Source organism: Ipomoea nil, unplaced genomic scaffold (genome assembly GCF_001879475.1).
Source record: "Ipomoea nil cultivar Tokyo-kokei standard unplaced genomic scaffold, Asagao_1.1 scaffold2704, whole genome shotgun sequence".
Classification (NCBI taxonomy): Eukaryota; Viridiplantae; Streptophyta; class Magnoliopsida; order Solanales; family Convolvulaceae; genus Ipomoea; species Ipomoea nil.
In genome coordinates, this window is record NW_017619132.1 from 2177713 (window position 1) to 2192500 (window position 14788).

The window sequence follows — 14788 nt, forward strand, 5'->3', positions numbered from 1 at the left end:
GGCCACTGCTGATATTTTGGATCCAGATTTTTTTCTTTTCTTTTCTTTTCACTCCCAGAAAGTAAACTTAAATATCTACACACCATCACCATCTCCATCATCATCCTCTCATTACAATCCTTCTTTTAAGCCCAGTTGTTCCAACAAAATCCCCACTATAATTCCCACACAGCTTTGCAGAAAGGAGCAACCTTCAGTTGGAGATAATGGAGAGTCAGATTGTTAGCCGAAGGGTGAACATGATCGCTGCCCACTTAGCTGCCCATGAAGACATTTCCACCGCCCCCACTCATGTCTTTCCTGTGGTAATTTTGCTTTTGCCTCCTTCCCTCTTTAGTTCTTCATAAATACTACTGTTAGTGATCCTGTTATTGATTCTTGAAACATGGGTTTTGCTCAATTTGTGTCCGTTAAACAAAAACAAGGCAAAAGATTCAATCTTGCTCTGTTACATCATTTTCTAATGTTTGATCTGACCCCTTGCCCTTTTCCTTGATGAACTTGTGTTTTCATTGGGGTAATCGAGTTCCTGTTAGCTGTTACAGTACTGCTTTGTGTTTGTTGAAAACTTGAGAAGAGTGGTTATGGTTATTATAGATATTCTTCATCTAGTACCTTGCTAAAGTGGGAAGGGGACAGAAGATAAGGAATAAAGATTGCATTTTTATTTGTATTGTCATTCTGCTTAAAGTTATATGCCCGTATTAACTGATTTTCAAGCTTTCTTCATTTTGTTGGATTAATCTCTCCTCTTAAAAAGAAAATGGTGTGGAAATGAGAGTCAAACCCAAACTCTTGGCAGGGGAAAGTTCTATTGCACTCACCTATAAACCCAAACTCTTAGACTTCTTAGTTAATGTCTGTGTTTACTTTTTGAACTACGAGGAAAACTGCAACCACTACCTAGTAAACACCGCCTTGTTACCCTAGTTGATAAAGGAGTTATGTTTAATGATTTACTATGTTATTTCGCTTTATAAGAGCTCTATTTTTTCTTGTTTTTGTTCCAATTTCATCTTTCCTGCTATTTCTCGTAGCTTATGTTTTGCCTCTTCATTTGCCTGGTGTTTCAGATTTGCAGCAGTAATCTGAACTCGGTAATCCGGAGGTGTGACAACAGAATGTACTTTGCAAGACAGGGTTCGAGTTCCCAAGGTTGTTTCATGAGGCCGAGTTCATATGAGCAGGTAACACAATCAATTGTATGCCACTCCTTAATGTTGTCCTTAAATGTTATAAGATAGCATAACCATTTGAAGCATTTTACTTCTGTGACAGGGAAATCCATCTGCAATTCCTCCTAAATCTATCGGTTATGCAAACACCGCCTCTAATGCTTCTGAGGCACCAATGTTCTCTAGACCTTCCAGTGTGGAACCCTCTAAGTGTTCTCCTGAAGCTCCTAGATTTGCGAGGCCTCGTGGAACAACAGCTCAAGAATCCCGAGTTCAGTCCAGACCAAGAAATTATGCTTCTGAAACTAAAGGTAAACCAATTAGTCCTATATGATGCTGATTGCCAAAATGGTTAGCATAAAAAACGATTCTTGATAAATATACTGTTATGTTATATATAGGGTGGTCTCCAAAGATGGATGTTGCAGAGTCGAGATTGAACTATATGATCATGGTGGAACTTCCCGGTGTCAATGTTAGTGATATTAAAGTGGAAGTCAGTGACCAAAAGTAATAAAGAATTCATCATTGGCTAATTTATATTCACTTTTTCTACTAGAGAAGATTTGAATGTCATGTTTTTGGTTTAATAACATATGGTGTGTGATATACAGCCTGATGATATCTGGAAACCGCCCAGCCCCGTGGAAAGTGGCAACTTATTTATGTGACTCGGTATCTGCATATCACAAACGGGACATTTTACAGGGACCATACCAGTTAGCATGGCCTCTTCCCTCTAATGTGAACAAGGACAGTGTCTCAGCTGAGTTTTTGTAAGTCAAAGCTCTATTTGCTTTCTTTTCTTCTTTTTCGTTTCGAAAACAGCAAGGTGAAATTCTTGAGTGTTTATGGTGCAGTGATGGGCTCTTGAGGGTTATCGTTCCAAAGCTTTCGTAATCCAGGCAGCACAGTTCTAGGTGCAGATGCCCGAGTTTTACTTACGAGTGTTTATACACATGATGTTTGTATACTTATGAGTGTTTATACACATGATGTTTCTACTATGATTATGCAGTATCTAGTGTTTGTCTGTGTAAGTATTATTGAACATTATGGCCATCAATATCAGTGATGAAAATGTTATGAGCTATGACTTTGTTCATAAAAATGATGTAATGGTCCAAATCAGATAAGATTTTGGGAGCCAAAACCTTATACATTTGGATCTCTATCCACTATCCAGTCTGGGAATGACTATTCAACTGTAATCTTGAATAAGTCTTAAATCTACAGTGTATTGGCATGTATTCTTGTTATGGTTTATGATTGAGTAAGCAGGGCTGTGGATAGGAGTTGATTCCAGGTATCAGGGACTCCGGGCAGACACCAGTGAGTGCAGTCAAGAACACGGTGGCCGCCCGCCCCAAAAACCGAAGGGTGGCCATCTTGCCTGAACTGTGACATGGAAGTTATGTTGAGCAAGTATACTGGTTTGGACATAGTTCTCAGAACTCTCTCCAGTACCAGTTCTCCTGGATGAGCTTCTCCTGTTGCTGTGGTTGGCTCTGTTAGCCCTGTGCAAGTCTCTGACTTGGAGCTTTCCACACTGCATTGTCATTGATCAATAAAATGAAATCTGAATCATATAAACAAACCATTGTGACAGACTTTTTTTTGGGTGACGAGATAAACTCGCAGCCACTGCTCGAGGTTTTGCACTGGCCTTGTAACCCTAGCCAGCAAAGGAACGCAAGGAGGTAAACTAGTATAGGTTGTCCATAGTTGACCGGCTTAAATCAAGAAGGTCAATATATTGCTCCCATTGAGAGTTGAACTTGAAACCTTATGGAGTGCATTGGCCTTGTAACCCTACTTGTCAAAGGACCACAAGAAGGTGAACCAGCCTAAGTTGCCCATAGCTGACCGGCTCAAATTAAGAAGACCAATAGGTCACTCCCACTGAGACCCAAACTTGGAACCTAATGGAGTGCACTGGCCTTGTAACCCTAACCGGCAAGGGACCACAAGGAGGTAAATCAACCTAGGTTGTCTATAGCTGATCGGCTCAAACCAAGAAGGCCAATGGGCTACTCCCATTGAGAGCCAAACTTGGAACTTAATGGAGTGCACTGGCCTTGTAATCCTAACCGGCAAGGGACCACAAGGAGGTAAATCAGCCTAGGTTGCCTATAGCTGATCCGCTCAAATCAAGAAGGCCAATGGGCTACTTCCACTGAGAGCTAAACTTGATACCTAATGGAGTGCACTGGCCTTGTAACCCTAACCGGCAAGAGACCACGAGGTAAATCAGCCTAGGTTGCCTATAGCTGGCCAGCTCAAACCAAGAAGACCAATAGGCTACTCCCACTGAGAGCCAAACTTGGAACCTTATGGAGTGCACTGGGCCTTGTAACCCTAACCGACAGAGACCACAAAGGAGGTAAATCAGCTTTGGTTGTCCATAGTTAACCGGCTCAAATTAAAAAGACCAATAGGCCGTTACTGGTCTTCCATTGAGAGTTTGAACATAGAACCTTATGGATGGACTTACAGGTCATGATCAGGGGAAACTCCTTGGAAGAACACTGCAGTCTTTCTGGTGTCTACTTCTGTTTCAACCCATTTTGCCCAGGTGATGAGTGCTTTCTCATACATAACCATTCTATCCCCATCTGGGTATATGAAATTTCCATCTTCAACAATGTCCCAGCTGCAGAAAAAATGCAGAATGTGAGACTACATCTGCTAATAAGCAAGAACAGCAGAGAAAATCTGCAGAAAACTTGACTAACTTCTGTTTCCTGCCAGTGTGCAGCCACCAATGCCAAGAATCAAAGATGAGCACATCCATTTCCTTCCACTGGGTGCCATTGCTGATGGAGTTGAGCTTCAACACCCGCACTTCGTTCTCTGTAACAAGATCAACCAGAAAGGCAGCGCGGAAGAGAAAGAGGGAAAGATCATACTTCTGCCATTTCCACACAAATTGAAAGCTCATCAGTTTCTGGGGAAGATGAAACCAATAACATTGATTCCACTTAATCTTACAGGGAATGTGAAATTAGAAACTGGTCCAGATCTGTGTAAGCTGAACTTAGCATCTGGTTCTCCCACATGAAGCATGCATGTGAGGGACTGCCATTGATTCAGACTCAGTGAATCTCCTATAAACATCACTTTCTTGCCCTTCATCTTTAACATAAACTCTCTGGCATCAAACCTGCAACCCAATTAAAATGCTTGTTTAGATTGTAAAAAACTGAGGCTGATCTTAGCCGCCCATCAAGGTTCATCAATGGTGCATGGAGGGTTTTAGTAAAAAAACACCAGTCAATTTTATAATTATTACAAACTTAATATTTATAAAACTGATCCGTTTCTATTTTTTATTATTTTCAGCAACCCTCACCCGTTGATTTACCTAGATGGATGGTTATATATTGTTATTAATCAATTAAGTTTGTATTCAGGGGATGTACATTATTTTTGTACTGAGTGTACATTATATTGTATAATGCACATTCAGTACAAAAATAATGTACATTTAGTATATTAAAAATGTACTTTTTTGTTATGGTACACATAACACTGTGTGGACCATAATTTGCCCTAAACCTGATTGTATACCTCAGATATAACTTTGGGATAAAAATATCATTTCGTCATTATAAAATAATAATAAATACATATACTTAATATCAATTCAAAAACAGAGATTCCTCAAACCATGATCATAGCAATCTGTCATTGCTATACATACATTATTGGACAGCAAATTGGAATCTTGATTAATAGTCAATTAAATACAACTAAAGCTACTTTTCACTGGAAAATGGAAATCATGTGGTGTATGATGCTTATTTTATGTGGTAGAGGGTGGTAAAACATGTCAACAAAGTCTACACAATTGCAAGATCAAAAATATAAAAGGGATAGAAAGGGACCACAAGACTTTTGTCTTTACAAGGAAATTGATTGTTTTATGTTTGCCCCTTTGGGCGTTGGGATTAAGCAAAGACATGTAAGTTTATGTTTCTGGGTTTCTACAATTTTGTCCCATTTTAGTTGCTTACAAGTCTATCTTATAATGATGATGGGGTTATTTCACCTATAGTGGTTAGAGTATATGTGTTTAGAAATCTGACACGCTGCTCAAGTCAAATTCCTAACTTGAGGTTCACGGTCAAAGAAATCTGATACATTACTCAAGTCAAATTTCTAACTTTAAATTCAGGGTCAGTATTGAATGTGGGCGTCGAAAAAAGTAACCCTTTTCCATGTGGAGTATCTTGTGAAGTCGATGTGGGATCAATATCAAAATCTCACATTATTAATATCGTTGTTTAATTACAAGTTATGAAAAACGAATTTCTATCCCCAACGAGAATAGAGAGAGGACCAGGGTTGCGGGTACAAGGATGGGAAGTATAATTCATGTCTTGTCCCACCCGTTGCCTTGACTAACATGGATGGAATAGTAAAAATATTACTCCTTTTGTTTCATTTTATTTGTCTGATTCAATTAACGAGGTTTCACTAAAATTATTTACAATTTATTTGTTCATAACATTAAATTTAATATTAATATATAAAATTTATATATTTAGAAAGTACATCAAAATGTATTAAACATAAAAAAAAAAATTAAAAATAAGTAAAAAATTGATTTGACTAATAAATAATAAATAAAACGGGTAAAATGATACATAGATAAATTATTTAATTTGAAAGCTTAAAATACATATAAATTACTACCTTGTGGTCGTAAACAAATGTAGTGATGATACAAAAAGGGTAAAAACAGTTCATAAATTTCAACAATTCTCTGTCTTGTAAACCAATACCCGTGAAACAAACAAACAAACACAAAAGCAAACAAAGAATTTCATCCACCAAAACATTCATTGAAATCTGTCATATATGATGTTTCCTTTCTTTTTTTTTTTTTTTTTTTTTTCTATCTTATTTTAAATGTCCAATTCAATAAATTGTGATTAATTCAATTCAATTCAATTCAATGACCTTGTGGTCTAGTTGCACGCAGTGATTTTCTTAAATGAGAAGTCATAGATTCGATGCTTAAGTAGTTAAGAACAGATATGCACTCACGCCAATTAAACTCGTTCCAAAGATTTATATCTTTTAAAACTAAATAAATAAAGTAAAATGTGTGAGAAAAATAAAAGAAAAAGTGAAAAAAAAAAAGTAGATAATAATAAAGAATTTGAGAACCTGGGAAGACTACAAAGACTGGGCTGCCATGTATACTTGAGGAAGTCTGTGTCGGTTCTTCCATTCCTCTCACAGTCAAACTGTTTCTCTATGAAGGGGCATTGCAATGAATTGTAGAGAGGATAAGATTCATCACGAACCCAGCTTCCTTGGAAGAGATCACAGCCGTTGATGATCGCCGCCGCCTGCTCCGCCTTGTGCACCGGCCGTTTCCCCTGCACGTGGTTCAGTACACACAGCAGAACCACCGCTCCCGCCAGGAAAGAACCACCCATGATGAGAGAGAGAGAGAATGAGAGAGAGAGAGAGAGAAAGGTGGGGTTGATATACTGTCTTTTATGGAAGGTGATGGAAGAAAGGAAGGTCATGTAGTAAGAAAAGAAGTGTGTAAATAAAATATTATCATTTGCAGGTTTAGCAAAATCACGAGTTTGATTTTTGTCAGTACTCAATTAATCGAGCCTATAGTTTATGAGTTATAGTGCACATTTTTGAATAGTAGTGATAGATTTTTCTCCTCATAATCCTTAAAGTTATGAAAGAAACATTATTGTATTATGGTAATTAAATGTTCACCGTAATGTTTTTTTTTTTTTTTTTTTTTTTTGTTCTTTAATTGAAATAAACAATGAAATCATGGGGAGATAAATTAAGTTCATAGACATGCATTTAACTGTGACAGTTAAAAACCGTGGCATTCAATTTTAACAAAAGGTGACTTTTACTTTTAGCCTTGAATTACTTTTTCATTGAAAGATCACATTGCATGTTTGTTAATTTAGGCAATATGATCCAACCCCTCTACAATAAACTTATAATTGATTGGAAATTTCTATAGTTCAGAACAACATTCTTTGAATGAGGTTGATCAAGATTCAACTATATTAATTTCCTTTTTTGAGATGTATATATTAGCATAGCATACAAAAAAAAAAATATAAAAGTTTAATGAAACAATACTCATAAAAGCTTCATTACAAATGGCCACGGTGAACATGATGGTAGAGGGAATTGATAGAATAACTTCTTTTTTTTTTAGAAAATTCAAGTTCTCAATTACTCCTAGATTCTTAATGGGGTTCAAATTCTCAAACTATTTGCTAAAAACAAGATTAAACATTGATTAGTTAATATCTTAATGTATTCTGATTGGGTAACTTTTTTCTTGAAGTAAGGATTAAACTTGTGACTATTTAGTTACGAGGTTTTTGAGGGATGAGATTATGATAAATTATTGTGGCAGCTGTGTATGCAATTTTCATTCCATCTGCATGAATGTAGGTGAGTGGTTTGGGTAGGTTTTGCACATAAAAGGTTCTGTGAATTGATTATCCAAAATATAATGTGCATTAATTTCCAAAACGGTATTTGATATATGAAACTAATTTGGATCCGTTGTAGTTGCATTACAAATTAATTTCATACATACAACACATATTACTTATTTTTTCTTTCTTTTTTTTTTTTTCCAAATGAATTTGGTATGACAAATTGGAGTTATGGGGAATGGTCTCAACCTAGTGGACAAGTAGTGGCAAATTATATCGTGCGCCCTGACCAAAACGATGTCGTTTGGTCTTTTTTTTAAAAAAAATTCTGTTTTCCGTTTCTACCGTTAATTTCAAAAAAGAAATACTATTCACTCTAGCACAACAAGAATGTTGGTGCAATGACATAGGAGGTGGCACAAACATTTGGAAACATACAATTTGTACTCGCCCAGATTCCTCACTAATATTGGCTAAAGCTAGAAAACAAAGTTAGCCCGAGTGTATATATACATAGGCCATTACAGGGTGCTCAATTTTGGTGGAATTTGGAAACGATCTTCTTAAGTGCATCAACTACTTGTTTCATGTTCATTCTATTCTCAGGCAAGTCCTGTGTGCATTGAAGAACTAACTCCATGATTGATTTCAGGCAAATTTGCTTCACTGCAAAATTCTCTTCACCCTCCACCACCAAATTGCCATCCACTCTCTGCATAAAGTTCCCAGGAAATGATTCAGAAATCCATCTTTCCATTGTTAGCTCTCCAGAGAACATTTCATCTGTGGGCTTCTTTCTTGTAAAAGTTTCTGCCAAAAGAATCCCATAGCTGTAAACATCCCCCATCGCAGAAACTATTCCGGCCGCTCCATACTCTGAAATTTTTGCATAAATCAAGCAAAAAAGTGACCAAACATGAAAGTTTTCAAGAAAAGATTGTAACTTTTACCTGGTGCCATGTACCCAATGGTGCCTAATGTATCTGTTTGTGCTGCCTGGTTCTGTAGAGTCAAGATTTTGGCTATCCCAAAGTCACCTAAATGTGCAACCATATCTTCATCTAAAAGGACATTACTGGGCTTCAAATCACAGTGCACCACAGGGTGCAGATAATTATGATGCAGATACTCTAGAGCAGATCCCACATCTAACATGATTTCCAGCCTTTTAACAAAATCCAGGCAATAGTTGAAGCTGTAAAGCCACCTTTCCAGGTTTCCATTTGGCATGTATTCAAGAACCAAGGCTTTAACATCTAAGTTAGAGCAAATGCCAATGACCTTAACAAGATTCCTGTGGCGAATATCACGCATTGCTTGGCACTCCACATCAAAGCTCTTGAACGAAGCCCGCGAATCCAGATTAAACACCTTCACAGCAGCAATCTCCCCATCACCGAATTTCGCCTTGTATACTGAACCATAGCTTCCACTCCCAATCAAGTTACTTTCGTCGAAGTTGTCTGTTGCCCGGAGCATATCATAGTACGAGATCCTCTTCCGCATGAAATGACGAGGCTCTAGACTAGTTCCATCTTGGAACTTTGTGTTTCTGCTTCGCGATCTTAACACCACAATCACAAAAAAGGCTACAAGTATTATGAATGCAAGTATTGGAAGAACATACTTTAACAAACTCCTCACTTTTCTTGATTCCCCATGTTCAGGACTTTCACAAGCTCCAAGCTGCAGCCCACATAAAGCATCATTACCCAGAAAAGATTGAGCAGAGAAGTTTCTGAAAGGTCCTCCGTCGGGTATTTTCCCAGTAAGATGATTGAAAGAAACATTTAAATAGACAAGATACTGGAGTTTCTCCAGGGACATGGGAATGAGACCAGAAAGATTATTCTGTGAAAGATCCAAGTATTCCAGGCCTACTAAGCTGCCAAATGATTCAGGTATATGACCATGTAACATGTTTATTGACAACGAAAGATTTGCTAAATGTTGTAGCTGCCCTAAAGTGCTTGGAATCTCACCAGTGAACTGATTTGATGATAGATATAACTCTGTAATGCTGCTCAACGAACCGATATTTGGAGATATAGAGCCACTGAGATGATTTGAAGACAAATCTAGAATTTGGATTTTGTAATTCAACCATAAAGATGGTGGTAAACTGGCAACGAATTGATTCGAACCAAGATATAATTGTGTGAGTGAAGAAAGATTTCCCAGGCAGCTTGGTATCCTCCCTGAAAGCTTGTTATTGTCCAATGCCAAGAAATATAAATCCTTCAAATTGCAGATGTTATCTGGGATTGTCCCATCTAACCTGTTGCCTCCCAGGTTTATCCTTTGCATTTGTTGTAGATTTCCCAATGTTCTTGGAACCATTCCAGTCAAATAATTATCATTTAAGCCAATCCAGATTAGCTTAGTCAGGTTCCCAATTTCAATAGGAATTTGGCCTCTAATGCCACTCCCACCTGCAAGAAATGTCATAAGAGACATGGATAGATTACCATCAGGGAAGGATCTTGGCAAAGTTCCATTCAATGGATTCTCTCCTATCTGTAGAGTCTGGAGTTTCTTCAATTTCATCAGGGAAGAAAGGAAGTCAAGCTCAGGGCTCGATGGATCGTTTCCCAATCGATTAAACTGCAGGCTGAGGAACAAAAGCTGATCTAAATTTCCCAAAGTTGCAGGGATATATCCACTCAAGAAATTTCTTCCAAGATCCAAATATGCAAGTTTGGAGGCATTTGAGATAGAGGGAGGGATGCTTCCACTGAAGCTATTGCTAGCTAAATAAAGGCCTTCAATATTGGGAAGCTTGAAAGCCAGGTTTGATGGAAGATTGCCAGAAAAGGTGTTGCCTACAAGGGCAATCTCCTGCAAGCCTGATATGTTCAATAGTGGTCTGGGAAATTCACCCTCAAAAGTATTGAAATTAAGATAAATTTCTTTCAGAGTTGAGAGGTGCCCAAGTTCAGAAGGAATGTCTCCATTGATACTGTTATGCCCAATGTCAAACATCACCAAGTTTGATAGATTGGCAATTGAAGCAGGAATAGTACCAGTAAAGTTGTTTAAACGAAGTGATAATTTTTGTAGTGATGATAAGTTCCCAAATTCACTCCATATATTCCCTGCAAAATTATGCCAATGATGCAGATTATAAGGCTTTTCTTGATGGGAGATAAGGGTCTTATTGAAGGTAAAGTTCAAATGAATTAAAAAAGAGTTAATACCCAAAATAGTCCTCAACTTCTACATTTCTTTATAAACGACTTTAGTGACCTAATGTAGTCACAAATTTTTGTGTTTTTGTTCAATTTAGTCATCCGTTTGTTATTCCGTCAAATTCATGTTAAATAAATAAACAATTCAGTAATCTCAATATTGGTCTCTCTTTACTCTCAGCCCTGCGAAGTGCGGAATCCACCCCCCCCCCCCCTCCTCCTAGATCCGCCCATGGTGTTATTAGAGATGAAAATATGCTAGGTCGGGTCGAGCTTTGAAAAATTAGTAACCTTTTTTTTTTTAAGACTCGAGCCAGAGCCTACAATATGTTTGACCTTTTTGAATGTCTATTTAATGTGTAGACCATTGTAGATTTGTAGGCTTTGAGTCTATTTGAGATATACACGTTATACGCTTTATAAGGCCTACATATTTGTTAAAAGTATTAAATCTAATATAACAATAATAGGCGAACAGTTGCAGACTTGCAATCGCAAGCCATAACAGGTGTGCAAGTAGTGCAATCGTTATACCGTGCACTATGTGCGCCCCCAAAACGACGTCGTTTTGTATTAAGTTATAAAATTTTGTGTTTTCAGGTATAAAATTCTGTATATTCGAAACAGGGGATTTTTATCCTTTTAAAAAGATTATGTGGTTTCAAGTATAAAATTATGTGGTTTCAAGTATAAAATTATGTGTTCGAAACATGGAAATTTTCAGTTATAAAATTCTGTGTTTTCTGGTAAAAAATTCTGTGTTTTCTATTATATAATTCTGTACATTCGAAACATAGGAATTTTTCAGTTATAAAAATTCTGTGTTTTCAGGTATAAAATTCGGTGTGTTCAGGTATAAAATTCTGTGTTTTCTATTATATTTTTTTATAATAGAAAACACAGAATTTCTATTATATAATTATGTACATTCAAAACATGGGAATTTTTCAGTTATAAAAATTCTGTGTTTTCAGGTATAAAATTCTGTGTTTTCTATTATACAATTTTGTACATTCGAAACATGATATTTTAAGGAATTAACAGCAAACACGCGAAAAAAGTACAAAAGGGTGTCGTTTTGGGCCAAGGCGCACAATGCATTGTGCGCCCTGGTGACGGTATAATTTGCCCAAGTAGTGATAGCAACATGCATTCTCAACCTCAATAATCCTGATCAATCAAATGTCTCACTCCATTGCCTCTACTACTGCTACTATGTATTATGCAAAGATTCTCTGCTAGGAGTAAAACAGGGAGATCGAGACGAAAAAAGTGTTAAAATATAAAATTAGGGATTTAAATTTTAGGATTTGATATATATAATTGGTTTCATTTTGTAAATATAAAAACACATATATTAGAAGATGTCCAAAAGGGAAACATGAAGCCCTTTTATAGTGTCTAGACCTTCTCCCAAATGTATGATCTTAGTTGCTCTACCTCTCTTTTTTATCATATATATATATATATATATATATATATATATATATATATATACACGTATCTCGTCTTCACCTCACTAATCATGTCTTTTACCTTGCCGATATGATAAGTAAAGATTACTGTCCTTTAATACACAAAATGTTAAGTAGCGTAGTTGTGTCGCAAATTATGCTGTGCAACCGAATGCACCTTGCAAGGTGCATACGGTTGCAAAACGGTGCCGTTTTGATTAAAAAAACGCGCGTCCCACTTAAAGAAGAAATTAGGTTCGATTCCTGGCAATAACATTTTTATATATCCAGAAATTCATAACTATATAACCACAATTTCATAACTATATATCCACAATTTCATAACTATATATCCACAGTGAATGAATGAAGTAAAAATACACAATGAATGAATGAATGAAGTAAAAATCCACAATGAATGAACTAAATATCCACAATATATTATTGAACTAAATATCCACAATGAATGAACTAAATATCCATAAATTCATAACTATATAACCACAATTTCATAACTATATATCCACAATTTCATAACTATATATCCACAATAATGCTATTGCTGAGAGTCAAACCTGATTTTTTTTTTTAAGTAGGATGCACGTTTTTAATCAAAACGACATCGTTTTGAACCGTATGCACCACATGGTACATTCGGTTGCACAACATAACTATTGTAGTTGTGTGGTGGCCGGCTTTAATTTATAGTTAACTAACGTGTAAGCCGTAAAGCCGGCCCCGGCCTTGATATGGCCCGCGGGTCTATTCCCGAATCCCGTGTGTCGGTACATATATTACAGATCGAAAGAAAGAAAAATACCTGTAAGATTATTACTCCCCAGAGCTAAGTGTTGCAGGGCTGATAAGTTCCCTATTTCTCTTGGCACATTTCCTGCAAATATATTTATGTTTATGTGTATATATAGTATTTTCTACGGTGAAAGATGAGATGAGATGAGACATATATACCGCTGAGATGGTTTTCTGACATGTTGAGAACTCGGAGATTAGTCAACAACCCAAAAGTTGCCGGAATGTTCCCAGAAAGTTGATTGGAGCCCATAAACAAACTCCTCAGCCGCCTCAACCGGCCAAGTTCTTCCGGGACATTTCCATAAAAGCTGTTGTCGCTAACGTCCAAGGAATCCAGGAAAGACAGGTTTCCTATGTCTCCAGCAAGGGTGCCTCTGAGACCCATACTAGGAAGAATTAAGGCTGTCACTCTATTATCATGGCGGCGGCCGCAGGAAACGCCGACCCAGCTGCAGTGAGAGCTCGTTTCCGACCAATTCTTTGCCAAGACGCTGCCGGGATCCAACAACAACCGGGACTTGAACGTTACAAGTGCAGCCTTGTCGTTTAAGGTTGTCGCAGCGATCATCATGGATTGCAGCAATCCGATGATGATGATGATGATGATGATGATGATGATGATGAGCAGAAAGTGCAGTCTGTTGTTTGCCATGTCTATCTGGCGATCCAATGAATCAATTGTAGGAATTCCAAACCAATTCGATCTTTAATAACTCTTATAATTGTCAACCAACACAAAAACATTAGATCAGACCCCTAATCACAAAGTTACAAATTTCACTCCAGAGAACAAGGTCACATAATGCGCCTATTGGTCTTAATTAGCTTCTTGAATTGACCTGGTTTGAATCCGTCAGCTATATATGAACAATCTATGATGGTTTACCTTCTTCTTCTGATCCTTTGTGAACTAGAGTCATAAGAAAAGATTTGTACGGTGCATACTCTCGGATAGTAACTGCAGATTTTCTTGCTTCACACTCAAAAAACACAAAAACGTTGAAACAGGTAGCGTATGTAAGGTGACAACATGAGAATTGTTTCGAATAATGGTGATGGGTACATCCCGATATAAACAATAATATTTCCGATCCTATGACCAACAAAAAGAAATCCGGCCGCCAGTAAATTATGTTAAACTAACGTACATTATTACTGAAACTCCGGGATGAGGAAAGAGGGTTAAGTTGCCGGAGTTAAACCTATACTAGCTAGCTGGTATATATAATATATAGGCATATAGCTAAGAACAATCCATGAAACTATTGATCTACAAACTAATTAAAACTTTTGTTGTACGCTCACATGCACAAAGAGTGAAAGAGATCAGACGACATCCATCACTACTCATGCATGCAGCAACGTAAAATACAATCGTTAATCCTGGAACAGACTTAATTTTAATATTTTATTAATTTAATTATGTAATTAAGTAGGTGGAGTGGTTTTGAAAAATTGTTAGGGTAGGTGGATTTGTAGGTTCCATGATATTGTGGGGCTGGGTTTGCGATTAGTTTGAACACAGACTTTTATGTATGAAAGGCTTTAATGATATCGAGGGCAGTCTGCATTATACTATCCACCAAGGTTCACAGTGCATTATGGACCATGGTTTATGTGTTTGTGTTTTGTGTCTTGCTTTATGAAATTCTGTACCTTATGAGTATGAATTTTGTATCTGAAACAAATTTGTAATTGTGTCTTATGTTATAAAT

At 37.0% G+C, this 14788-nt stretch overlaps 3 protein-coding genes across 3 annotated transcripts; 1 reads left to right on the top strand and 2 right to left on the bottom strand.

The window, feature by feature from the left end:
- LOC109155718 lies at positions 1-2286 on the top strand. The gene is made up of 6 exons (XM_019303344.1): positions 1-305; positions 1074-1187; positions 1279-1486; positions 1577-1685; positions 1790-1951; positions 2036-2286. The coding sequence occupies exons 1-6, from the start codon at positions 207-209 to the stop codon at positions 2073-2075; spliced, it is 732 nt and encodes a 243-aa protein (XP_019158889.1). The 5' UTR covers positions 1-206; the 3' UTR covers positions 2076-2286.
- On the bottom strand, positions 2198-6704 carry LOC109155716 (protein trichome birefringence-like 43). Its single transcript, XM_019303342.1, has 5 exons — positions 6351-6704; positions 4167-4338; positions 3911-4086; positions 3670-3828; positions 2198-2724 (listed from the first exon to the last, which is right to left on the bottom strand). Exons 1-5 carry the CDS (start codon positions 6623-6625, stop codon positions 2439-2441), a joined length of 1068 nt encoding a protein of 355 aa, XP_019158887.1. The 5' UTR covers positions 6626-6704; the 3' UTR covers positions 2198-2438.
- A 1290-nt stretch (positions 6705-7994) lies between these two features.
- On the bottom strand, positions 7995-13642 carry LOC109155699 (probable LRR receptor-like serine/threonine-protein kinase At3g47570). The gene is made up of 4 exons (XM_019303318.1): positions 13230-13642; positions 13081-13152; positions 8569-10713; positions 7995-8494 (listed from the first exon to the last, which is right to left on the bottom strand). Exons 1-4 carry the CDS (start codon positions 13639-13641, stop codon positions 8151-8153), a joined length of 2973 nt encoding a protein of 990 aa, XP_019158863.1. The 5' UTR covers position 13642; the 3' UTR covers positions 7995-8150.
- Between the last annotated feature and the right edge of the window lie 1146 nt (positions 13643-14788).